General features: G+C 51.4%; 1 protein-coding gene and 1 pseudogene across 1 annotated transcript; one reads left to right on the top strand and one right to left on the bottom strand.

Annotated features, from left to right (window-relative positions):
- The window catches only part of LOC119439911 (uncharacterized), a 55,633-nt pseudogene extending 35,550 nt beyond the window's left edge, over positions 1-20,083 (bottom strand).
- A 1,782-nt stretch (positions 20,084-21,865) lies between these two features.
- Positions 21,866-24,494, top strand: LOC119439910 (uncharacterized protein K02A2.6-like). The gene is made up of 3 exons (XM_037704879.1): positions 21,866-22,804; positions 22,888-23,988; positions 24,438-24,494. Exons 1-3 carry the CDS (start codon positions 21,866-21,868, stop codon positions 24,492-24,494), a joined length of 2,097 nt encoding a protein of 698 aa, XP_037560807.1.
- The last annotated feature ends 1,780 nt before the right edge of the window (positions 24,495-26,274 follow it).

Here is a 26,274-nt window from a genome sequence, read left to right as displayed (position 1 = left end):
TCGACGTTTCTCTGGTCGCGTCCCGGCACCATAAGTCACGGGGCCTTGGCGATAATACCGTGGCTCTGCCCATCATGATCGAGCGCCAGAGGGAGCGCCGCTTTCGTAGACAAGAGGTGGCTGTCGAGGCGGGAGTCCATAATCCGCTGGATAGTCGGAGAAGGATGAAACAGTTGCTTCAACAGCTGGGGACGAGCATGGGTGATAAGTATCGCGGTGAGTCACTTGTGAGTGCAGGCTGAGTTCTTCTCGAACTATTTGACGGATAGTTGAAGCAAGATCAAGCGACTGGTCGTTATCTATGCTTACAACGGTCGTAACGTTGGCTAATCTGCCAAACTTCGGCGTAACGCGCCTCGTCTTGAGCTGCTCGAACGTGCGGCAGTGCCGGATGACGTCGGCGACGGAGGCCAGGTTGTCTTTAGCGATCAGAAAGCTATAAACATCCTCGGCGATTCCTTTTATAGGACGTGCCCGACTTTGTCTTCCTCGGACATGCCAGAGCTAGTCCACCATCCTGCAGAGTTTTAGCACTTCCTCAATGTAGGTCATGCATGTTTCGCCCGGCACTTGCGCGCGTTGTGAAAGCGTCTGCTCTGCCCTTTTCTTTTTCGTCACGGAGTCACCGAAGCGCTCTTTGATTGGCGAAACAAATCTTTCCCATGTTGTGAATGTCTCCTCGTTGTTATCAAACCACACCAACGCTGTATCCGTAAGAAAGAACACAACGTTGGAAAGCTGAGAAGTGCTATTCCACTTGTAGGCGCTCACCTGTTTGTAATGGATGAGCCATTCATCGACGTCTTCGCCCGGCCTTGCGGCGAAGGGACGTGCATCTCGTAGTTGCTGGACAGAACCGGCAGAGGCCGTTGCTCTTCTGCGTCGCGGGACATCTCCAACTCCGCTGGGTTCGGTGGAAGTCCAGCAAGGCGGCTTTAAAAAGAGGACTTTAAAAAGCTCGCTGGTTTTTCAACGAGGTAGTACCATCGTGTCCGGGCCCTTTGGATGCGCCTCACTCGTCTCACTTGTGAAATTAAGCGAGTGCCTGCCCTTGCAGACAAGTTGACAACTGACGTCTGCGACCTGATCGGTCCGAACAGGTGAGTGAAGTCTTCCATTATTAACGCATACCCCTTCGAATACTCGACGTCTTTAGTAGAAGTTCACTGTCGCAGTAAGCGTCGTCAGCACGAAAGCAATGTGAAGTGCATCGTCATGATACTTTGACTTGCGTTAACTATAATACTATACGCGCGCGATCGTACATGGTTCTTTATGGCAGCCTTCCGCATCTGGCGGCGTCAAGGTCGGCTACCACGTCAGCAGGAGCGCAAGTGCCCGCGCTTAAGCCACCCAGAGTGACCAAAAGTGGTCAGCGCTGACTGATTCGGAAAATTGTTCGATCTCGTTCTAATGGAGGGGTGCGTCTTTATGAACATTGCGTGGCGGTAAGTTTTAATAAAAGGAAAAAGTGGGAGCTATCGCATAGTTCTGAGCCATTCTGTACCAGGACGGCAGTCTTACAGAGAGAGTGCTCCTACAATAAGGCATGTACGAGGTATTCAGTTGGCAAAACTTATCAGGCGCTAATACGAGCCGAGGAGGCAGTGAGGGAACCTTCAGGAACAAGTGAAAAGTGAACGTGCGTGGTTTTGATTGTGTAAGGCAATTACTGTGTAAGACAACTACTGTGTTTATGTAAGGATCGTGTAGGCGCGGAATGCTTGATCGCTTAGAGAATCGGCCTTTGAGGATTATTAGTTCTCGCAAAATAGGTTCCCAGTGGCAGATCTATTATTCCAGTTTAAGAAATTGAGAGAATAGCCTTTAAAAATAGCAACAGTTTGCTCAAGTGGAAATAGATTGACAAAATGGCTTTGTATGTAGTTTGAATAATGTATTCCAATATGTATGGTCATGCTGCACAACGTATTCACAAACATGCTAATAGCCACACAACTTATTTCTATTTTCACAACAGCCGTGATCTGCACCTCTGTGGTAGTTCTTTAACGTGTGACACTTTGTTCAGCGTCCTCATGCCACTCCCGCGCCAGAAAAGTCATTCCTGTGTCAAATTATGAGCCTGAGCTCCTTCGCAGTGAAGCCAGCACACATTGCCATGACGAAAGTTAAAACGCGCATGCGAAGGCTAATGATATTCCTTAATTGCGATCGTAAGAACAAAATACAAATGAATTTCTCACCAGATTTTAAACGAGATGGTGGAACTCATGGCACATGACATCCTTCGTTCACTCACAGACGAAGTTCGTGCGGCAGAGCACTACGCTGTCATTATGGACGAGACAGCAGACATTTCTGTCAAAGAACAACTTTCAGTTTGTTTTCGGGTGGTCACAGAAAGCCTGGAAGCAGAGGAGCTGTTCTGTGGGTTTTTCAACACGACGGACACCACAGCGACGAGCCTCTTTGCTATATTGAAAGACATTCTTTGTAGATTTAATCTGCCAATTGAAAAGTGCCGCGGGCAGTGCTATGATGGTGCGGCAAACATGAGAGGAAAGCACCGAGGGGTACAAGCTCTCATGCAAGAACAGGAACCTCGCGCGCTGTATGTACACTGCCTAGCGCACATCCTGAATTTGGTTTTGCATGATGTCGGCCAGAAAGTAGACATGTGCCGTGATTTTCTTTACGCCGTCACTGAACTGATAAACTTCGTGACCTGCTCTCCAAAGCGCGTTGCTTCTTTTCAAGAGATTCAGGTAGAAGAGGATGTGAACTTGCGAAAATTCTGCCCGACAAGGTGGATGCTAAAGACTTCATCACTGCGATCAGTTATTTCAAATTATAGCAGTCTCATAACGTTTTTCTCTGAAACAGCATCCGAAGAGCGAACTGAGGCCGGTGCGTAAGCCAGCAGATTTTTAATGATGCTGTTCAAGTTTGAATCGTTTTTCATGTTGACGCTTCTGAAAAAAGTGTTTTCACGAATGGAAGCACTGAATACCGCCTTACAAAAAAGAACGCTCCGGTTTGACCAAGCGGAGAAAATGGTGAAATCCGTCACTGCAAGCGTCGCTGAACTGAGGCAAAGTTTTCCCTTGGTTTGGGAGGAGGTGTTGGCAGAGGCAGGAAAAGTAGGAGTTGAGGACCCGTGTGTTCCAGCTGCTAGGCGAAAGAAAACTCCACACCGCTATCAAGAAGGTTCCTCAGCTCACGTGTTCACATCAGCGGAGGACATGCACCGCCAGAGGTACTACGAAGTACTTGACACTGTACTGTCCTCGTTAAGCGATAGACATCCACCTGAGATGTTGCAGCATATGTCACACATTGAGCAGTTTGCCACAGGAAAGCAAGACGAAGCATACATAACAAAGTTCTACGGTGACGACCTTGAACGAGGACTGCTGATTTTGCACAGAGACATGCTCATTGACATCGTAAGCCAACAAAAGTCGGCACCATTGCACACATTCGAGGACGTCGTGCAGATGTTTTCGGGGGAGAAGGGCAAACACCTGCGAAACCTTTTGCCGGAAATGGCCAAGCTAAAAAAAAATTGCGTTGACCATACCGGTCTCGTCAAGCACATCCGAGAGGTCCTTTTCTTGTCTTCGGCGACTGAAAACGTACCTGCAGTCGACGACTGGACAAGCCCATTTGAACCATCTGGCCATTTTGCACACTCACAAAGAACTCTCCCGCAAAATCAATTTAAATAAAATTGCCGACGACTTCATTGCTAGAACAAGTGCCCGAATGAACACATTTTCCCTCAAGGTGAAACCATCCCATCAGACAACGAAATGATGTCTTTAATAGGAAAGAGAAAGTTGCCAACTCACAAGTTAAAGATAACCATTTGGCTAAGAAAACAAAGCAAAAAGTTATTTCCAGGAACGAAAACGGGGTGCATGACAGGGCAAGCAGGGTAAGGCCTTTTGGGTACGCAACAACGCTTCGTTGCGCTATTTCTAAAGCTTCCCAGTCTATGCTGTGCTTTTTCCTTATTATTATTTATTTGTCATATGCTGCATTAGCTGCTCAAGAACGGAATCCACGTTCTTACTACTTCCTCTCGTGCCCTTTCCCACTGTTGAGAAATCGTTGTGTCTTATTTATTTATTTGTTAATATGACTGTGTATTTCTGCGCCTGCTAATTTATTGCTCTATAATCATTTATTCCGCCGCCGGGAAATAAATGAAACCAGTGGCATAAGGCATGCTTCGACAAGTAAATAAAGTATTGCGTCATGGAGTCACGTTGTTTTATGCTAATAATTGTAGTCATAAGTTGTGTACAGAAATTGTTATATATTGTGTGTTTTATATATGTTATGTCTTATCTTTTCAACTGACCTTTAGTCAGGAAAATATTTCTTGACTGGGTCTTTGTATATAAAAACTTTCACAAATCGTTACTTGGCCGTTTTCATTTGTGTGTAGTTGTGCGACTTATAGGCACAAAACACACATACTCCCTAACGTGAATAACTTAATCGGCTTTTCGCATGGCTCATCCGAGAGACGCGAGTCTCTTTGTGGTACGAGGGGACTCAGGTTATGAAATTGAACTATATCTATCTATCTATCTATCTATCTATCTATCTATCTATCTATCTATCTATCTATCTATCTATCTATCTATCTATCTATCTATCTATCTATCTATCTATCTATCTATATATATATATGTATATATATATATATATATATATATATATATATATATATATAGAACGAGAGCTTCGAGAATCCTATCTGATTCATAAATTTAAAGCAGTTACTTGTGGAATCAATGGAAGTGCTGGCAATCTTTATTTTTTACCCGTTTAGTGTTTTATCCGCGTTTTTACACCTTGCAAGTTCGTAGCCCCTTATCATTGCACATATACTTTTATCCCTAACACTTTTGGTTTCTTTGAGGTAAAAAAGGTGTGCGCCTGCATTTCCGGTTGTCATTCTTCTTTGACATTTGACTGTGCGGCTGAAACGTCAGTAAAGTCGTGTTATTGTTTTTTTTTCTCTTTTTCTCTTTTTTTACTCCGTTCTCCTGTCCTTTGAATTATATATATATATATATATATGCGCTTGTATAGTTATACATATGAACATGCATTTCGTGACGGTTCTATAACACATATTATATGGCATGCTTATGTAGGGATACGCATATTTCCGCAGCATTAATTCGCACTTATATTGCTGTTTATTACTTAATCTTGTCATTAAATCTTTCATTTATTTTATATTTTATTTCATTTTTTTCACACACTCATAGAATTTGTATAAAATACGCCTGCCGACAAACACAAAGAATACCACGTGTGCAAAGAATTCAATGGATCTCAGTTTGTTCAACTCGGAGATTAGTGGAGGTCACAGTGCAGGAGTCCTTTAAGCCAGGTGAGGGTGTATGACCGTCTTTGTGGTCAAATACTAACCTGGCAGCAGCGACCGCTCGCATCCCTTTTGTTAATATGTTTTTCACAATGCCACTGTATGTACACGCAGTTTTGTACCCCTTTATGGCACCACTGTACATGCCTGTCGCTTTTGACGTACCTTGACAAGAGCCATCAGATGTGTCGACACTCACGACGCCACTAAATCCCGTCAGTCACGCCCGCATGCTTTTTGTTAATACGTTTTCAAATCCCACTCCATGGACGCCCAACTTTGTACCCCTGTACATGCCCATCGTTTCTGATATACCTTGACATGAGCCATCAGATGTGTAGACACTCACGACGCCACTAAATCCTGTCAGTGATGCCCGCATGCTCTTTGTTAATACGTTTTCAATAATCCCACTCCATACACGCCCAACTTTGTACCCCTGTATAGCACCACTGTACATGCCCATCGTTTTGATGATTTTGACATGGGTCATTGCACGTGTTGACATCCATGACGACACGAAATCTGTACACACCTGTGGTCATGGGCTACTCACGATTTAGGAGCTTGTTTTCACAGCCTTGTTGTATTCACTTTTTTTAATAATTCCACTCTGTGCACGCGCAGTTTTCCATTTACGTGTTCGTTGTGTTCTTTTTTACTTTGTATTTATTTTTTTCAATTTGTATTTTTTTTCTTGTCTCTTTTCACCCTTACGGCAAAAAGGTATAAATTGAGCTCCTGTATGCTTGTACACGCACTCTTGATGAAGGCCGGACCCCGGCCGAAACGTCAGTAAAGTCTTGTTATGTTTTTCCTACGTGCTTCTATTTTTTTATCTATTTTTTTGAACTATATATATTGCCACGAGACAGTAAAGGGGCTGCTACTGTTGGTCGGACGAAGACGACGGCGACGAAGTGGCCAGAGGCGCGCGACAGCCTTGCATCCGTCGCCGCTGCTTGTCCAAACCTTGTATATAGCAATACTTCCCAAAATAAACGTTATTCCCGTAACATCTTTTGGTGGAAGTGCTGGGTAAACCTGCCAACGTGCCGGCTCCGTCAACCAAGCACGGAACTTCGAAGCGGTCGCCGTCTTGGTTGCTCCGCGATGACCCGTGAAGTGTCGACGGTGCAGCAGCCACCGGCTCCTGTGATTCTTTTGCACCCACAAGACCCGGGAACCTTTTCTGGCACAGATGGCTTGGATGTCGAAGACTGGATCGACATGTACGAACGCGTCAGCCACCGCAACAGGTGGGACCCCACGGTTATGTTAGCCAACGCGATATTCTATCTGAAAGGGACGGCACGCGTGTGGTATCGGACGCATGAAGAAGATATTACAAGTTGGGACGCTTGCAAGGCGAAGCTGCGTGAGTTGTTCGGCAGATCATTTGGCCGACAGCAGGCCGCTAAAAAGGAGTTGGGATCTCGTATCCAGACGACCACTGAATCGTACATTTCGTCCTGGGCCTTTGTCGAAAAGTTGACGCACAAATGGCCGAAGATGACAAGATATCGCATATTCTGAAAGGAATAGCCGACGACGCGTTTAATCTACTGGTGTGAAGGACTGTACGACGGTCGACGCCATAGTTAAGGAATGCCAGCGCTTTGAACAAGCGAAGAGTCGCCGCATCACCGGCCAGTTCCTTTGGCTACCTAACACCGCCGCCACAATCATGCGAAGACCCACCGACGCCTGTACCGGCTACAGCGTCAGAAGATGTAACGCGTATTGTCCGCCGCGAACTTGAAGCTCTAGCTCCTACGGCCGTTCTTCCAGACGTTCAGTCAGCCAACCTGCCCACCGTGTCACTCATAAAAGCAGTCGTCCGCCAGGAGTTCGCGAACATGGGATTATCATCGGCCGTCTGTTCCATTCGTACATCCGAACGTACCCCTGCAAATGTCACCCAGAACCAGGTCTACCCTTCGCGCTACAGAAACCCGGCTGACTGGAGGACGGCAGACGACCGACCCATATGTTTCAACTGCTCTCGCGTTGGACACATTACCCGTCACTGCCGCAGTAGCTGGTCGTCGCCTTCAAACTGGAGCACTGGATCTTGGCGTCGTCCTGGAGGCAACATTCGACGGTTTTCCCCTCGCTCTGATCCACATGCTTCCGATGCTTCCGATGCCGCCGCCCCACACTCCAGGTTTAGCCGCTCACCGTCCCCACAAGGCCGTCGATCTCGATCCCCGCGACCATACCGGTCATGGTCCCCTGCACGGCCTGGCACCTACGCTCCGGAAAACTAAGCCGTGCAGCTCCCGGAGGTGACGCTGCATCAGTGACCCGATATACAAATCCTCTGTTGACTGTACCTACGCGCCGAAACCTTCTGGACATTCAAGTGGACGACGTCACCCTTACGGCCCTCATAGACACCGGAGCGCAGATTTCAATAATGAGCGCTGCTCTCCGTACTCAGCTCCGCAAAGTGATTACGCCCGCAATTCAGAGCACAGTACGGGTCGCTGATGGCAGCTCGTCTGCCGTTCTTGGTATGTGCACCGCCCGAGTGTGCATTGCTGGCCATCAGACAATTGGTTTGTTTGCCGTGCTTGCGCAGTGTCCCCACGACGTGATCCTCGGCCTAGACTTTCTCTCGACGCACTCAGCCCTTATCGACTGCTCCACAGGTGTCCTTCAACTGGAACTCCTCTTTGACGCCCACGTACTTTCGGACACTCCCAGCCGCTTATGTTCTGTCGAGTTCCTCCACCTGCCACCGCAAGCCTCCACGTACGTCCCATTAAGTCCCTCTCCTCCTGTGTGCGATGGTGAATACGTTGTTTCCCCGATTCTCGACGTGGTCCTGATGCACTCTTTCGTTCTCCCGCACACTGCGGTTACCGTACGCGACAACAAAACCTGCCTGCCACTTTTGAACTTTGGTCTTTCTACCCACGTGCTACCTGCTGGCATCGCGCTTGCCACCATGTCGTCGTTGCAGGAATGCGCGATTTCTGCGTTAGCCGTCGACGGCCCTCGAACTCTTTGCGGCTCTCTCACAGCCACCTCGTCGCTATGTGCCAATTTCGAGCAAATGATATCAGCCGACCTCTCGCGTACGCAAGCAGAAGATCTTCGCCGGGTCTTGCTGTCGTATTCCGATATCTTTGATCTCGAAAATCGCCCTTTAGGGCAGACAACAGTTGTTCAGCACTCCATTCACACCGGTGATGCTCAACCGGTTCACCGGCGCCCTTATCGCGTTTCCGCTGCGGAACGCGCCATAATCCAAAAGGAAGTCGATAAAATGCTGGCCAAGAACATTATCGAACCGTCCTCGAGTCCTTGGGCCGCTCCTGTTGTGCTGGTCAAGAAAAAGGACAACACCTGGCGATTTTGTGTTGATTATGGACACCTCAACAAGATCACGAAAAAGGACGTCTATCCCTTGCCCCGTATCGACGACGCACTCGACTGTCTTCACGGCGCCAAATATTTCTCGTCTATTGACCTTCGCTCAGGTTATTGGCAGATTGCTGTTGACCCACTGGACCGCGAAAAAACCACATTCGTAACTCCCGATGGCCTCTATCACTTTAAAGTGATTCCTTTCGGCCTTTGCAATGCGCCGGCCACATTCGAGCGCACGATGGATTCGCTTCTTCGTGGCTTGAAATGGTCAACCTGCTTGTGCTACCTTGACGATGTCATTGTTTTTTCGCCAACATTTGACAGCCATCTTCAGCGCCTCTCCGCCATTCTCGAGGTATTCCGCAATGCCGGTCTCCAACTCAACGCCTCAAAATGCCGTTTCGGACGCCGTGAAATAACCGTACTTGGCCATCTCGTCAACGCGACAGGTGTCCAGCCCGATCCTGAAAAAGTTCGCGCCGTGAAGCATTTTCCTGTACCTTGTTCGGCCAAAGACGTACGCAGTTTTATAGGATTGTGCTCCTATTTCCGACGTTTCATTCGTAATTTCGCCGACATAGCACGTCCCCTTACTGCGCTCCTCAAAAAAGACGTTGCTTTTACATGGGGCTCACCCCAAGCTGCTGCCTTTTCGGCGCTTATAGCTGCCCTCACGACTTCCCCTATTTTAGCGCATTTTGATCCGACTGCACCGACGGAACTTCGCACAGATGCCAGCGGCCATGGAATCGGTGCCGTCGTCGCACAACGTCAGCGCGGCCACGACTGTGTTATCGCGTACGCTAGCCGCCTCCTGTCCGCACCGGGGAAGAATTACTCCATCACGGAACGAGAGTGTCTTGCTCTTGTCTGGGCTGTCGCCAAATTTCGTCCCTACCTGTTTGGCCGCACCTTTACCGTCGTAACTGATCATCATGCCCTCTGTTGGCTTTCTTCGCTCAAAGACCCTACAGGCCGCCTTGGTCGTTGGGCTCTGCGCCTCCAAGAATACTCGTTTTCAGTGGTGCACAAGTCCGGTCAGCTTCATCAAGATGCCGACTGTCTTTCACGGCATCCCGTGGATTCCCCTGACGTCACCGAGCACGACACCGACGCCTGCGTCTTGTCTATCTCGGACCTCGTTAATATACGGGACGAACAACGCCGTGACTCGGCTTTACGGTCTATCATCGACCGTCTCAACTCCGCCACACCCGACCCTTCTCTCCACTTGTTCTTTCTTCAGGACGGCACCTTATACCACCATAATATGCATCCTGAGGGCCCTGAACGCCTCCTTGTCGTGCCTGCCCATCTGCAGTCAGATGTCCTTCGCCAGCTTCACGATGAGCCCACTGCTGGTCACCTTGGTGTCACCCGCACTTATGATCGCTCCGTCCAAGGATATGTCGCTAGCTGCGACAAATGCCAGCGCCGCAAGAGGCCAGCTATGTCACCTGCCGGTCTGCTTCATCCTATAGACATTCCCGCCGAACCGTTCTTTCGTGTAGGGCTCGACCTTATTGGCCCCTTTCCAACCTCGACATCAGGCAACAAGTGGGTCGCCGTCGCGACCGACTACGCGACGCGATACGCCATTACCCGTGGCCTCCCAACCAGCTGCGCTACGGATATCGCCGACTTTCTCCTTCATGACGTCATCCTGCATCATGGTGCTCCTCGACAGCTTCTGACCGATCAAGGCCGATACTTTTTGTCTCGCGTCATCGATGACATCCTTCGTTCCTGCTTTACCCACCACAAGCTCACAACTGCTTATCACCCGCAAACGAATGGACTCACAGAGCGCCTGAACCGAACTCTGACCGATATGCTTTCAATGTACGTCTCCGCCGATCACCGCGATTGGGACGCTACTTTGCCGTACGTTACTTTCGCCTACAACTCGTCACGACATGACACTACTGGCTACTCCCCGTTTTATCTCCTGTATGGACCCGAACCTTCTCTGCCTCTCGATACTCTACTTCCTGTCAGCTCCACCACCACGTACGTTCGCGACGCCATTGCGCGCGCCGACACAGCTCGCCAGATCGCTCGTGAACGGCTCACATTGTCTCAGGCTTCCCAAAAAGCCCTGTGTGATAGTCGCCACAGAGACGTTTCTTACTCCCCAGGTGCCCTCGTGCTACAGTGGTCTCCGTCCCGCCGCATCGGTCTCTCCGAAAAGCTATTGTCCCGCTACGTTGGTCCTTACACGGTGCTACGTCAAGTCACCGACGTTACGTATGAGATCGAGCCAGTCACCGCGCCAGCGCCGTCTACGCCCCCGCCCTCTGCTATCGTGCACGTTGCGAGACTTAAGCCGTACGTAACTGGACCCTCTGGTCCGTCGTAGCCAACACCGGGTCGGCGCTCTCGCCACGGGGGGGTAGTGCCACGAGACAGTAAAGGGGCTGCTACTGTCGGTCGGACGAAGACGACGGCGACGAAGTGGCCAGAGGCGCGCGACAGCCTTGCATCCGTCGCTGCTGCTTGTCCAAACCTTGTATATTGTCACGTAGTAGTGACGATGAAGCAAACAGTCGTAAAACTGGGAATGACGAAACTGATTCTTTATTGGGCGAACCTGTGCCCACAAAAGCAAGTTACACTTGAAGCACAACGATAGCGGCGAACACAGTCGGCGATCGTCGAAATCGGATCAGCGGCGAAACGCGTCGGCTTTTATACCTGAGTCATCGAAGGTTCCAGATTAATCCCTGATGCCCGCGTGTCTTCCAGAAAGTTCTAGACAATTCGCGTCGCTTATATAATCAGATTACATGGGCGTCGGTGACCACAGACGACGGATAGAAGCATTGATAACGTCCGAGAAGCTTCCAATGCAGGCGCGTTCTGCGCCGAGCGATAACGTTTAACATTTGTCAGCCAATGTTGAAAGCGGCCACCGGTGAAAGATAAACATGTGTACGTGTCAATACCCTCCCCTTAAAAAGCATCGTCCCGATGCTACAAACAAACACGAAAGCGAAAACAAAACCATGCGTAATAAACAAAATAACAAAAAAAAACAATAACAAAGTAACAAAGTACCTAAGTTTGTCAGCGGGCGTAGAAAGGCTTAAGACGCACCACGTGGATGACTTCAGGTCGTGCCCGGCGCCGCTGTGATTGCGAAATGCCGTCTGGCACGACCTCATAGTCCAGTGCGCCAATACGTCGGGTGATCTTATATGGTCCGAAATAGCGACGTAACAGCTTCTCGCTAAGTCCTCGTCGGCGTATCGGAGTCCAGACCCAAACACGGTCACCGGGCTGGAACTCGACGTAGCGTCGTCGAAGGTTGTAGTGTCGGCTGTCGGTCCTCTGCTGGTTCTTGATGCGCAGTCGGGCGAGCTGTCGACCTTCTTCGGCACGCTGCAAATAGGTGGCAACGTCGAGATTTTCTTCGTCGGTGACGTCCGGTAGCATGGCGTCAAGCGTCGTTGCCGGGTTCCTTCCGTAGACCAGGTTGAACGGCGCCATGTGCGTCGTTTCTTGCACGGCCGTGTTGTATGCGAAGGTCACGTACGGAAGGATGGCATCCCACGTCTTGTGTTCGACGTCGACGTACATTGCCAGCATGTCGGCGATGGTCTTATTTAGGCGCTCGGTGAGGCCATTCGTCTGCGGGTGGTAGGCGGTGGTCCGGCGATGGCTTGTGTGGCTGTATCGCAGGATGGCTTGAGTTAGTTCCGCCGTAAAGGCAGTACCTCTGTCGGTGATGAGGACTTCTGGGGCACCGTGACGCAGGAGGATGTTCTCAACGAAGAATCGGGCTACCTCGGCAGCACTGCCTTTGGGCAAGGCTTTTGTTTCGGCGTAGCGGGTGAGGTAGTCCGTAGCTACGACGATCCATTTATTCCCGGACGTCGACGTCGGAAAAGGCCCCAGTAAGTCCATCCCAATCTGCTGGAACGGTCGGCGAGGTGGCTCGATCGGCTGTAGAAGTCCGGCTGGCCTTGTCGGCGGTGTTTTGCGTCGCTGACAGTCTCGGCATGTCCTTACGTAATGGGCGACGTCGGCAGAGAGGCGAGGCCAGTAGTATTTTTCTTGTATCCTCGCGAGCGTGCGGGAAAAACCGAGGTGTCCAGCCGTTGGGTCGTCATGGAGAGCTTGCAGAACCTCTGGACGCAATGCTGAGGGTACCACGAGGAGGTAGTTGGCTCGGAGAGGCGAGAAGTTCTTCTTTAGGAGAATGTCGTTTTGCAAGAAAAACGACGCCAATCCTCGCCTGAACACCTTCGGCACAGTGACGGTCTTGCCTTCCAGGTAATCTACAAGGTTCCTTAGTTCCAGGTCGGCTCGCTGTTGTTCGACGAATTCGTCGGCACTGATGGGTCCCAAGAAAGTGTCGTCATCCTGGTCATCCTGTGGCGGCGGTTCGACGGGGGCGCGAGACAAGCAGTCGGCGCCAGAGTGCTTTCGCCCGGACTTGTAAACGACGGTGATGTCGAATGCTTGAAGTCTCACACTCCATCGTGTGAGGCGACCTGAAGGATCCTTCAAGTTAGCTAGCCAACACAAGGCGTGGTGGTCGCTCACAACTTTGAAGGGCCTGCCATAGAGGTAGGGGCGAAACTTTGATGTTGCCCAGATGATGGCGAGGCACTCCTTTTCTGTTGTGGAATAATTTGATTCCGCCTTCGATAGCGACCGGCTAGCGTAACTTACAACCCTTTCTAGTCCGTCAGTCCTCTGCACAAGCACGGCGCCGAGTCCTACGCTGCTTGCGTCGGTGTGGACTTCGGTATCGGCGTTTTCGTCGAAATGCGCAAGGATGGGCGGCGATTGTAGGCGTCGCTTCAGTTCTTCAAATGCTTCGATTTGCGGCGTCTCCCACTTGAACTCGACGTCGGCCTTCGTGAGGTACGTCAGTGGCTCGGCGATCCGTGAAAAATCCTTGACGAAGCGCCTGTAATAGGCGCACAGGCCAAGAAATCTACGCACTGCCTTCTTGTCGGCGGGCGGAGGAAAGTCAGTGATGGCCGCCGTTTTCTGTGGGTCAGGGCACACTCCAGACTTGTTGATGACATGGCCCAAAAACAAGAGCTCCTCGTATGCGAAGCGGCACTTTTCTGGCTTCAACGTGAGTCCGGAGGTCTTGATAGCTTGAAGAACTGTTTCAAGGCGCCGCAGGTGTTCTTCGAAGCTTGAGGCAAACACAACGACGTCGTCCAAATACACGAGGCAAGTCTGCCACTTCAAGCCTGCCAGTACTGTATCCATGACGCGTTGGAAAGTCGCAGGTGCCGAGCAAAGACCAAACGGCATGACCTTGAACTCGAACAGTCCGTCTGGTGTTATAAAGGCAGTCTTCTCCCGGTCCCTCTCGTCGACTTCGATTTGCCAGTAGCCGGTTTTGAGGTCCATCGACGAAAAATACTTTGCGTTGTAGAGTCGATCCAAGGCGTCGTCAATCCGTGGGAGGGGGTATACGTCCTTCTTCGTGATCTTGTTGAGGCGACGATAATCGACGCAGAAACGTAGGGTTCCATCCTTCTTCTTCACTAACACAACGGGGGACGCCCACGGACTCTTGGACGGCTGGATGATGTCGTCGCGTAGCATTTCGTCGACTTGTTGCCTTATGACCTCGCGTTCGCGCGCCGAAACTCGGTACGGGCTCTGACGGAGTGGGCGGACATTTTCGTCGGTTATGATGCGGTGCTTGGCGACAGGGGTTTGTCGAACTTTTGACGACGACGAGAAGCAGTCCTTGTATTGCAGGAGCAGAGCTTTTAGTTGTTCTTTCCTATGCCTGGGAAGGTTATGATTGACGTCGAAAGTTGGTTCAGGTACTATAGTCGTCGTTGCAGGTGCACTGGAATCCGTGAAGGCGAAAGCACTGCTGGCTTGTACTATTTCGTCGATGTAGGCGACCGTGGTGCCTTTGTTAATGTGCTTGTATTCGGGGCTGAAGTTCATGAGCATCACCCTTGCTTTCCCTGCACGTAGCTCAGCTATGCCTCTAGCGACGCAAATTTCACGGTCGAGCAGTAAGTGATGATCGCCCTCGATGACGCCCTCCATGTCTGCCGGCACTTCGGTACTGACGGAAATCATTACGCTGGAGCGAGGCGGAACGGTGACTTGTTCTTCTAGCACATTCAAGGCATGGTAACTGATGTCTGTATCCGGTGGTATCGCGTTGTGCGTTGAAAGCATTACCGACTTGGACCTTAAGTCGATGACTGCACCGTGTTGGTTTAGAAAGTCCATGCCTAGGATGACATCCCTGGAGCAGTGCTGCAGGATTACGAAGCTCGCCGGGTAAGTGCGGTTGTTCACAGTGACTCGTGCTGTGCAGATTCCAGCCGGCGTTATTAAGTGGCCTCCCGCTGTACGGATATCGGGTCCTTGCCAGGCAGTCTTCACCTTCTTCAACTTGGCGGCGAACGGGCCACTGAAGACGGAATAGTCGGCTCCAGTGTCGACGAGAGCAGTGACGTGATGACCATCGATTAGCACGTCTAAGTCGGTAGACCGTCGTCTGGCGTTGCGGTTAATTCGTGGCGTCGGATCACGGCTGCGTCGGCTTGCTCTGCTGCTGCTACGTCGCGTCGGAAGGTCTTCTTTCGGCGGCGAAGTGTTGTCAAGGCTGTTGCTAGGCGGCGTGCTGATATCTCGTCGTGATGAATCGCGAATCGTCGTCGTCGTCGGCGGCGTCGGAGGATCTTCGGCATTGCGTCGTACAGCAACCGCACCTCCATCGGTTGCTGCCTTTAGTTTCCCGGGTAAGGGCTGGGAGATCGGCCCCGGGTGGTACCGTTGTACTGACGGCGATGCGGCGAGATGTAGCGGCCTGGTGACGGCGAGCGTGAAGATCGTCTAGGTTGCCACTGGGCTCCGGCGAGGTAGTCGGCGATGTCGCGCGGTCGTTCACCTCGATCGGGACGCGGCGCGTTGACGGGGAACCCTCGTAGGCCCATCTCGCGGTATGGGCATCGGCGGTAGACATGACCAGCTTCCCCGCAGTGATAGCAGAGCGGGCGGTGGTCGGGGGCGCGCCAAATGTCCGTCTTCCTCTGGTAGCTGCGCTGGGCGACGGGCGGGCGTGCTGGCGGCGGCGGCGGTGGACGACGGAACTGCGGCGTTACGGGGCCCTGGCGCGAGCGCGGAGGGGGGCCTTGACGACGGGCGACGGCGGCGTATGTCATCGCTTCCGGTTGGGGTTGCGGCGATTCGGGAAGTCCTAGCGATTGCTGGATTTCCTCCCGCACGATTTCGGCGATGGAAGCAACTTGAGGCTGCGACGACGGTAGCAACTTCCGCAGCTCTTCGCGTACTATCGCCCTGATGGTGTCTCGTAGGTCGTCGGAAAATCCTTGGACTTCGGCGTAGTGTGGCGTCGAACGGCGATTGTATTGCCGGTTGCGCATGTCCAGTGCTTTCTCGATCGTCGTAGCCTCCGAGAGAAAGTCTTGGACTGTTGTTGGTGGATTCCGTACCAGTCCGGCGAATAGCTCCTGCTTAACTCCCCGCATGAGCAAGCGAACTTTCTTGTCTTCGGGCATAGCTGGATCGGCGTGCCGGAACAATCGAGTCATTTCTTCAGTGTACATACCGATGCCCTCATTCGGGAGCTGTACACGGTTTTCCAGCAAGGCTGCAGCTCTTTCTTTACGGACGACGCTCGTGAAGGTGTCCAGGAAGGCGGCTCGGAAGAGGTCCCAGGTTGTTAGTGAACGTTCCCTATTCTCGAACCAGGTTCTGGCGCCATCTTCAAGAGAGAAGTAAACATGGCGCAGCTTTTCGTCGCAGTCCCACTTGTTGAACGTAGCGACCCGGTCGTATGCCTCCAGCCAGCTTTCGGCGTCTTCACATGGCGATCCGCGGAAAGTCGGCGGCTCCCTGGATTGTTGCATCACGACCGCAGATGTTGGCACAGGGGCTGTCATGGTAGCTGCTGCCGAGGTCATGACTTTTGTCCTCTTGGTCTTCTCAGGTAGGGGTTCGTACTCCGGTGGCAGGTTCAGTAGCCTGCGACTAGCTCGCTGGTCGGGGTAGGCGTCGACGTCTTCTAGACGGTGTGGGCTTGGCTCACGGCTGGACGGGGGGGTCCGGTACAAGGACATAAAAGCACCTCCACCAGATGTCACGTAGTAGTGACGATGAAGCAAACAGTCGTAAAACTGGGAATGACGAAACTGATTCTTTATTGGGCGAACCTGTGCCCACAAAAGCAAGTTACACTTGAAGCACAACGATAGCGGCGAACACAGTCGGCGATCGTCGAAATCTGATCAGCGGCGAAACGCGTCGGCTTTTATACCTGAGTCATCGAAGGTTCCAGATTAATCCCTGATGCCCGCGTGTCTTCCAGAAAGTTCTAGACAATTCGCGTCGCTTATATAATCAGATTACATGGGCGTCGGTGACCACAGACGACGGATAGAAGCATTGATAACGTCCGAGAAGCTTCCAATGCAGGCGCGTTCTGCGCCGAGCGATAACGTTTAACATTTGTCAGCCAATGTTGAAAGCGGCCACCGGTGAAAGATAAACATGTGTACGTGTCAATATAGCCATACTCCCTAAATAAACGTTATGCCCGTAACAATATATATATATATATATATATATATATATATATATATATATATATATGACCGCTTAGGCCAGCTGGTCGGGCCCCAGGCGCCCCCCCCCCCCCCGGGAAAATGAAAACTTTCCGCCTATGGACTAACGCTTACAGCGCAAACACCGAGGGGGTGGAGCCACTCGCCGCCCACTCCACGAAAGGTAACGGCATCGTCCCATGAAAACATAACTTTGTGGCCTAGGCGGTTCTTTGAAAGCGAGGCTCATGACAGACACATTCGCACCAGTATCAACTAAAGCAATGGTCGGCAATCCGTTAACTAGCACATTCACTTTGTTTTTGATCATCACAGCAGGCAGAGGTATATCATCCAAAGACCGTCCGGCGACCTCACCTCCATCGGCCGCGGATGCTAGTTTCCCGGCGGGGGCGAAGATGCACAGTGCCGAGGGGACGGAGAACGACGAGGACGGTTAGTTGGTGGTGTCAGGCTGCGGTCAGACGCTGGCGAATCGCTGCGTCTGATCTCGCGCGAGAAACGGTCCGTGGGAAGTGAACTGGTCCATGGGTCATGCGATGTACGGATTTCAGGTGGCGAGAACATCGGCGGTGTCCTCCGTGACTGACGGCGATGGCGACAGTAACGAGCTATGTGTCCCGTTGAACCACAGCTGTAGCACACGGGAGGGTCACGGTTCACTGTATACTCTTCAAAACCAATGCTTGCTTTCTGTGGGCGGTAAGCGAGTTCGTTCTCTTTTGGGTAACTCGCCTCCGGTGTTCGCTGGGATCGGTTGTATCGGTCGTAATTGGGGTCCTGGTAGTAGGGTCGACGTTTCTCTGGTCGCGTCCCGGCACCATAAGTCACGGGGCCTTGGCGATAATACCGTGGCTCTGCCCATCATGATCGAGCGCCAGAGGGAGCGCCGCTTTCGTAGACAAGAGGTGGCTGTCGAGGCGGGAGTCCATAATCCGCTGGATAGTCGGAGAAGGATGAAACAGTTGCTTCAACAGCTGGGGACGAGCATGGGTGATAAGTATCGCGGTGAGTCACTTGTGAGTGCAGGCTGAGTTCTTCTCGAACTATTTGACGGATAGTTGAAGCAAGATCAAGCGACTGGTCGTTATCTATGCTTGCAACGGTCGTAACGTTGGCTAATCTGCCAAACTTCGGCGTAACGCGCCTCGTCTTGAGCTGCTCGAACGTGCGGCAGTGCCGGATGACGTCGGCGACGGAGGCCAGGTTGTCTTTAGCGATCAGAAAGCTATAAACATCCTCGGCGATTCCTTTTATAGGACGTGCCCGACTTTGTCTTCCTCGGACATGCCAGAGCTAGTCCACCATCCTGCAGAGTTTTAGCACTTCCTCAATGTAGGTCATGCATGTTTCGCCCGGCACTTGCGCGCGTTGTGAAAGCGTCTGCTCTGCCCTTTTCTTTTTCGTCACGGAGTCACCGAAGCGCTCTTTGATTGGCGAAACAAATCTTTCCCATGTTGTGAATGTCTCCTCGTTGTTATCAAACCACACCAACGCTGTATCCGTAAGAAAGAACACAACGTTGGAAAGCTGAGAAGTGCTATTCCACTTGTAGGCGCTCACCTGTTTGTAATGGATGAGCCATTCATCGACGTCTTCGCACGGCTTTCCGGCGAAGGGACGTGCATCTCGTAGTTGCTGGACAGAACCGGCAGAGGCCGTTGCTCTTCTGCGTCGCGGGACATCTCCAACTCCGCTGGGTTCGGTGGAAGTCCAGCAAGGCGGCGGCTTCGACGAAGAACTTGCGGTATAACCTCCGTCTTCGGGTGTCGATTACCCAGCACCTCCACCACAATTGTTACGGAGAGTTGTGCAGAAATGACTTTATTTACAGGAGATGGATGATGGTGACCGCGCAATCAGGCCTAGCAGCACTTCGTCCTCCTCCTCTTTCCAACTGATTCTTGTATGCTCGTTACAATAGAATAGTCCGCACCGGTATCTACTGAAGCTCTAACCGCATTACCGTCGATCACCACCGGTATATATGCCGAGCGAAAGCCGGTCATTCCGTTCATCTGCAGATGACGTCGGATTGGTGGCCTCGCTCGTTCGCGTCGATCGGAGGTCTTGAGCGTGTCGACAGCCAGCGGCCTCGCCCGCAAAGGTCGCTGTGGTTAGTTTTCCCGGCGGGGACTTGGCGATCGTGTGCCGGAATATCGCTGGGGTGGTGGTGAAAATCGCCTTTGCGGCGGCGAGCGTGAATGTCGCCCGGTAGACGGTGGTATGCGTTGTTGAACAAGATAATCGTCTATCTCCCGCATCTTCTTCATGCTTACAGCCTCAGATAAAAATTCGGCGACAGTCTTCGGGGGGCTCCGCACAAGACCAGCGAAGAGCTGTTCCTTCACTCCTCGCATCAGGTGACGAAACTCTTGTCCTCGATCATTCCTGAGTCTGCTCGTCTGAAGAGGCGCGTCATACCTTCGACGAACGTGGTAACACTTTCGTTGGGAAGCTGAACGCGGACCTGGATTGCTCGTTCGCGGCGATCTGCACTGGCGTAGGTGTCTAGTAACTGACGGCGGAACACCAGCCAAGACGTCAGTTGCTGCTCATGGTTTTGGAACCTTGTAAGCGTGCTGTCCTCCAGGCGAAAGTAGACACTTCTAAGTTTAGTTCCGTCGTCCCATTCGTTGTATTCGGCCACGCGCTCGAAATCGGCCATCCAATCTTCCACGTCTTCGAAGACCTTGCCATGGACTGACTTCGGAACCCGTGGATTCTGCAGTGTGTACCGGTTCGTCATTGCGGAGCTTTCCCTAGTGGTTGAGCTGGTCTGAAGCGCTGCGGGGTCTTTAGGAGGCAGTCCACGGATCCTGCGGCTAGCCCAATGGACCGGCGTATCGAGTGGCACTTCATGGGCTAGTGGTTCCACTGCCAGAAGGGGTCTGCGACATGGGTGAGGAATACCCAGCACCTCCACCACTTTGTCAAGTGCCTTGAGAGAGAACGGGCGACGCGACGTTTATTGAGGGTAGCGGGCTCCTGAAAAGCATGGCGCTGGGAGCTGGCTATCGAGTGGGCGGAGAAGCACGCGCACATCTTTCTTCTTGTCCGTGCCTGCCTCTTAGCACTGTACCCACTGCTGCTGGTGGCATTTCCCCCCTTCCTCGGAACGAGCATCGGCTCGATGCTCAAGAAGCGGGGTAAGAAAAGGAGGGGAAAAAACATGGTCGAGGCAGATCTAGCCATGTCGACCAATAATGTCTATACCAGTGAAGATCGACTCACTTTTTGCGAAAACCATTGAAGACTGGAAAGGACTGTAACATAATAGCCACCGGAACACGCGCTGATGTGTTATCACTAACAGATTGCATATGTGGCGTGTTACGTCATCACTAGGTTGCTATAAAAGATGAGTGCGTAGGAAATAAAGGGAAGTATTTTTCCGCGGTATCAAGTGTGCTGTTTCGCTTCGGCTGCTCCCCGCGAGTTGGCTATGACAGTGGCGACGAGGATGAAAGTGTGATCTGCTGGTGCTGCCTGGAAATTCCCCTGTTGAGGCTGCTGTTCTCTACCGTATATTAGTTGAGAATGCCTGGAGTCGGCAAGCTTGAGCCGTTCGACGTGGGAACAACCAGCTGGGATGAGTATCAAGAGCAGGTAGAACAAGTTTTCATAGCCAACGACGTCGAAGATGAAAAAAAGCGAGCAGTACTTCTCACCTGTTTGGGACCTGCCACGTATTCATTACTGCGGAACCTGCTGTCACCGTCGAAGCCTTCAGAAACAAGCCTGTCAACGATCCTTGACGAACTGAAGAAGCATTTTTCGCCGAGACCATCGGAAGTGGTTGCAACGTTCAAGTTTAATTCAAGAATACGTCATTCTGGTGAAACGGCTGGGGATTTTTTCGCTAGCCTGAACAAACTTGCTGACTAGAATAGTTAATTGTTGGCCTAGTTGGTTCTGCATAACTGAACAAGTAACTCAGCGCAATATAAAAGACAGAAACAAGAAAGGGACAAACAAGGACAAGTGCTTGTCCTTGTTTGTCCCTTTCTTGTTTCTGTCTTTTATATTGCGCTGAGTTACTTGTTCAGTTAAACTTGCTGACGATTGTGCTTTCGGCATGTTCCGAGAGAGAATGCTTCGTGACCGCATTGTGGGAGGGATCAACGAGCAGGCAACGCAGCGACGACTGTTGGAGTCACCAGATTTGACCCTTGATACCGCAAAGAAGACAGTTATCGCGATGGAAGCGGCGAACAAAGATTCTCGCGCGCTGTCAACGGCCATGCCAATGACTGTTGCGCCGACGAATGCCGTGTCCCGTGATACAGGAAAACAGAAGCATAAACCTGTTTGTTTCCGCTGCGGAGGCGAGCATCTGGCGACGCAGTCTCGACATGCAAGTAGCGTCTGTCACAAGTGTCGAAGCAAGGGGCACCTGGCGCGAGTATGCAAGGGCAACGCAGTTACGAGAGCAAGCGGTTCAGCGTTTTTGTCCCGGAAGCATCAGTCAATCCATACCGTAGACGACGAAGAAAGCTGCTCTGAGACACCGGCACCGCAAGTCTACGAAATGTGGCAAGTGCGCGCACCGGCTCACGACGGTAGCCCGTACCGGGTTGAGGTCTCCGTGAATGGAACTTCCCTCATTATGGAACTCGACACGGGAGCAAGTGTGTCTGTCGTGTCGGAAGAGACCTTTCACCGCACATTTCCGTCATGTCGCCTGGAACCGTCAAGCGTCATGCTGAAAGGTTACACCGGTGAGCTGTCCCCGGTGCAAGGCAGCCTGCCTGCCACTGTAAGACTAGGAAACCATGAGTCCCGGGACGTGTTGTACGTCGTCCCAGGACACTGCCCGTCCCTGATGGGACGTGGCTGGATGAAAGGTCTCGGAATTGAACTGCGCAATGTGATGGACGTTAAGGCTATCACGTCGGTTGATGGACTCGTCGCTGAGTATGCGAGTGTTTTCGACGACGCCTTGGGAACATTCAAGGGAGTGTCCGCGAAAATAACAATCGAAGACAACGTGAAGCCGAGGTTTTTCAAGGCTTGTCCTGTTCCGTTCGCAATGATCGACCGCGTCAACGAGGCACTGATGCGCATGGAACGAGTTGGAGTGCTGCGTCCAGTTAAGACTTCGGAATGGGCTGCACCTATTGTGCCTATCTTGAAGCGAAGTGGCCAGATTCGGATATGTGGCGACTTCAAGGTCACTGTTAATCCCGTGACAGTGCCTGAAAAGTACCCGATACCACGCGTTGAAGACCTGTTTAGCCGTCTTAGCGGTGGCGAGAAGTTCAGCAAGTTGGACTTGAAGGATGCGTATTTGCAAGTTCAACTGGACGAGGCATCCCGCAAGCTGGTGACAATCAACACACCAAAAGGACTGTACCAATACACGCGTTTGCCTTTTGGCGTCACATCTGCTCCTTCAATTTTCCAGCGGGAGATGGAAAACCTGCTACAAGGGCTCAGACACGTTGTGGTGTATTTCGACGACGTTCTTGTGACTGGACGCGACGACCAGGACCATCTAACAAACCTGGGCCTAGTCCTACGCCGACTGAAGCAAGCTGGGTTTAATTGAAGCTTGGCAAGTGTGCCTTCCTGGAACGGCAAGTTCAATACCTGGGTCACGTTGTGACGGCTACGGGGTTTCAACCCAACCCTGAAAAGGTAGAGGCTGTGCTGAATGCCCCTAGAGCCAAAGATGTCAAGGCATTACAGAGTTACCTAGGCCTAGTCAACTTTTACCGCAGGTTTCTGCCGGGGCTGTCTAGTGTGTTGCATCCCTTGAACGAGCTGCTTGTGGCGAAGGTGCCTTGGGAGTGGCGTGAGGATCACGAAAGTGCTTTCCAAAGGAGCAAGGAGCTACTTGTTTCAGCAGCAGTGCTGGCGCATTATGACCCCAAGAAACCCGTGGTTCTCGTATGCGATGCGTCACCGTATGGCGTTGGCGCCGTTCTGGCCCATAGGGAAGACTCGGGGGCTGAACGACCAATCGCATTTGCATCACGAAGTCTCGCGCCAGCCGAGCGGAACTACAGTCATCTCGACAAGGAGGCTCTTGCGCTCATGTTCGGCGTAACCAAGTTCCGACAATACCTCTGGGGACGCGAGTTCGCGGCTATTACGGACCATAAAGCATTACCGGGCTTGCTGGCTCCGGACAAGCGCGTGCCTGAGATGTGTTCACCGCGTATCATGCGTTGGGCGCTGATGCTTGGAGCATATAACTACAAGCTCATGTACCGGCCGGGAGCAAGCATTGCCAACGCGGATGGTTTGAGTCGCCTACAACTACCAGTGTGCGCTCAACCTGTGGAGAGGCCAGCGGAAGTTTTCATGCTGGAGGCTGCTTATCCTCGGGTACTGCGGTCTACTGCAGTCGCGGAAGCTACGTCCAAGGACTCAACCTTAGCGAAGCTACGAGATGCCTTATGGTCTGGAGCTGAGCTACGTGACCCCGAGTTCAGGTTCTACGCAGATCGAAAACTTCAGATGAGCGTGCAAGAAGACTGTATACTTCTCGGATCGCGGGTGATCATCCCAAGTGCATTGCAGCAAGAAGTGTTGCGACTCCTTCATGAGGGGCACCATGGAATGACCAAGATGAAGGCTATCGCCAGAAGTCATGTCTGGTGGTCCTCGTTGGACGAGGACATTACTGCTGCAGTTCGCCAGTGTCAGGTCTGCCAAGAACACCAGAGGGTTGCGCGGCCAGTAGCGATGATGCCATGGCCGTTTCCGGACAGACCATGGTCTCGCCTTCATATTGACTTCGCTGGACCTTTGAAGAACCGCTACTTGCTGGTCATTATTGATCCATTTTCAAAGTGGATAGAGGCCGTGCCTATATCTACACCATCGGCAGAGGCAACTATCTCATGCCTGAGGGTTATGTTTGCCACTCACGGATTGCCAGATGTAGTGGTGTCCGACAACGGACCAGCGTTCGTCAGTAAGGAATTGAGAAGCTTCCTGCATAGAAATGGCATCAAACAAGTACTGACACCTCCATACCATCCAGCGTCAAACGGGGCTGCAGAACGGGCAGTTCAGTGCATCAAGTCAAACCTAAAGAAATCGACTGAAGGGAGTTTTACATGCCAACTTGCTCGTGTTCTTTTCAATTACAGGATTACTCCCCACGAAACTACCGGGTGCTCACCAGCGGAGCTGATCATGGGCAGTAAGTTAAAGACTGCTCTAACCTTGCTGCATCCAGACATGAGAGCTAATGTCTTGCTGAAGCAGCTCAAGCAGAAGATTGTCCATGATGGTGGAGCTCGAACCACGCCACCCGCAAGACCCGGAGACTACATCTACGCACGGAATTTCCGTTCGGGGCCAACCTGGATGCCAGCAAGAGTGACTGACAGAGCCACCGATAACATCGCTGATGTCGTTTTGTCAGACGGTAGGTGTTGGCGGCGCCATCAAGAACGCCTGCGACCGAACTTCGCCCCATTTAGTGCGCCTCCTGGACTGCCGCCTGCGCAACAGACTTCTTCACCGCCGCCAGGGTTACCGCCTGTGCAACAAGCTTCGTCAACCACGGAGTGCGTGCCGGAACGGGCGGGTGTGCAACCGGCTGTGCAACTAGTTCCGCTACCCAGCAAGTGTGAGTCGGAGCAACCGAATCCCGTTGCTGAGCCGTGTCTTGAAACATGCAGCGAAAGTGGAACAACAGTAACACACGATCTGGTTGTGCCTACTACCCATGACAGTACGCCAATGCTGCGAAGAAGCACGAGGACAAAAAAAGAAAAAAAAAAAAAACCAGTTGTGCGTTTCTGACCACGAAGGACGCTAAACTATCGTTGTTTTTCGGTTTTTGTTTGTTGGTGGGGAGGAGTGTAACATAATAGCCACCGGAACACGCGCTGATGTGTTATCACTAACAGACTGCATATGCGGCGTGTTACGTCATCACTAGGTTGCTATAAAAGATGAGTGCGTAGGAAATAAAGGGCAGTGTTTTTCCACGGTATCAAGTGTGCTGTTTCGCTTCGGCTGCTCCCCGCGAGTTGGCTATGACAAGGACTGGCAAAAATTGTAACTGTAATTGATTCCTCAAAAGTTCGAGAAATCAGTACTGGCCTTTTATGCCTGATGCAATGGTTAACGCGAGAAGTTCCATTGCGTAGTCAAACGCGTGTCATGTGTAATCAGGCAATGTGTCACAATGACACGATGTGACACAATGTGCGATGTGGAAATGTGATTGGAAATATAATGTACTCATATTTGTGAACATGAATAGCTGTTGAAAATGTTTGGACGCTGTGGTACCCTAACCACGTTTTTAGATGGTTTTACTGTTGCGGTTATTCACGCGTCAAGATTGATTTGTTTGGAAGAGAGCTTGCTTATGCTTTTTGACTCGTGTAGGTAGCAAATTTTTGTAGATCAGTCTAATGATCATTCCCCCCCCCCTGTATCGGTCTTTGGCTAACAGTATCGATCATAAAAAAAAGAATAAACCAAGAGAAAGTCGAGGCATGGCATATACACAACAAAGATCCTGCCTCGTGTCTTAGTCAAACTTATACTACTCTGCCTATCAAAAAGAATTCATGAGTGGCATGATGTCCTGATGCGCATTGCTTCTCTACCTTGGACCACGTGTATTTGTATCCACATATATATTCTTGTAAGTGCAATAAAATATTTAGGTGAGAGTCAGCGCTCGTGTTTTCTGAGTCTGTGTCCGTTGTCTGCTTCGCGCTGTTATTTCGAAGATGTCGGCTTCAAATCATCCGTTCAGATGAACGATCTGTCTCTTTTGGATAAAATGTTACTTTTATTTGCGTAATTACTTGTCTAGCTACTTTAAGATATTTAAAATGTAGGTAGGTCTCCGTGCCAATAGCATTACCAAGGGATTACCTGAAGTAGGGCTTGTTCCCTGTAGTAAATGAATTTCGTGCGCATTTACTGAATTGCAGTAAGGTGGAAAGCTGGGCGGTTTCG

The sequence above is a fragment of the Dermacentor silvarum genome, chromosome 2 (genome assembly GCF_013339745.2).
Source record: "Dermacentor silvarum isolate Dsil-2018 chromosome 2, BIME_Dsil_1.4, whole genome shotgun sequence".
Taxonomy (NCBI): domain Eukaryota; kingdom Metazoa; phylum Arthropoda; class Arachnida; order Ixodida; family Ixodidae; genus Dermacentor; species Dermacentor silvarum.
Note: the sequence above shows the minus strand (reverse complement) of the source record. Positions and strands in the feature narration are given on the sequence as shown.

Coding starts and splice junctions, on each gene's coding strand:
- LOC119439910 (XM_037704879.1), top strand. CDS start 21,866: ATGTGGCAAGTGCGCGCACCGGCTCACGACGGTAGCCCGTACCGGGTT. Junction 22,805..22,887: donor TGTATTTCGACGACGTTCTT/GTGACTGGACGC, acceptor GTTTAATTGAAG/CTTGGCAAGTGTGCCTTCCT. Junction 23,989..24,437: donor CTGCAGTTCGCCAGTGTCAG/GTCTGCCAAGAA, acceptor TTTCAATTACAG/GATTACTCCCCACGAAACTA.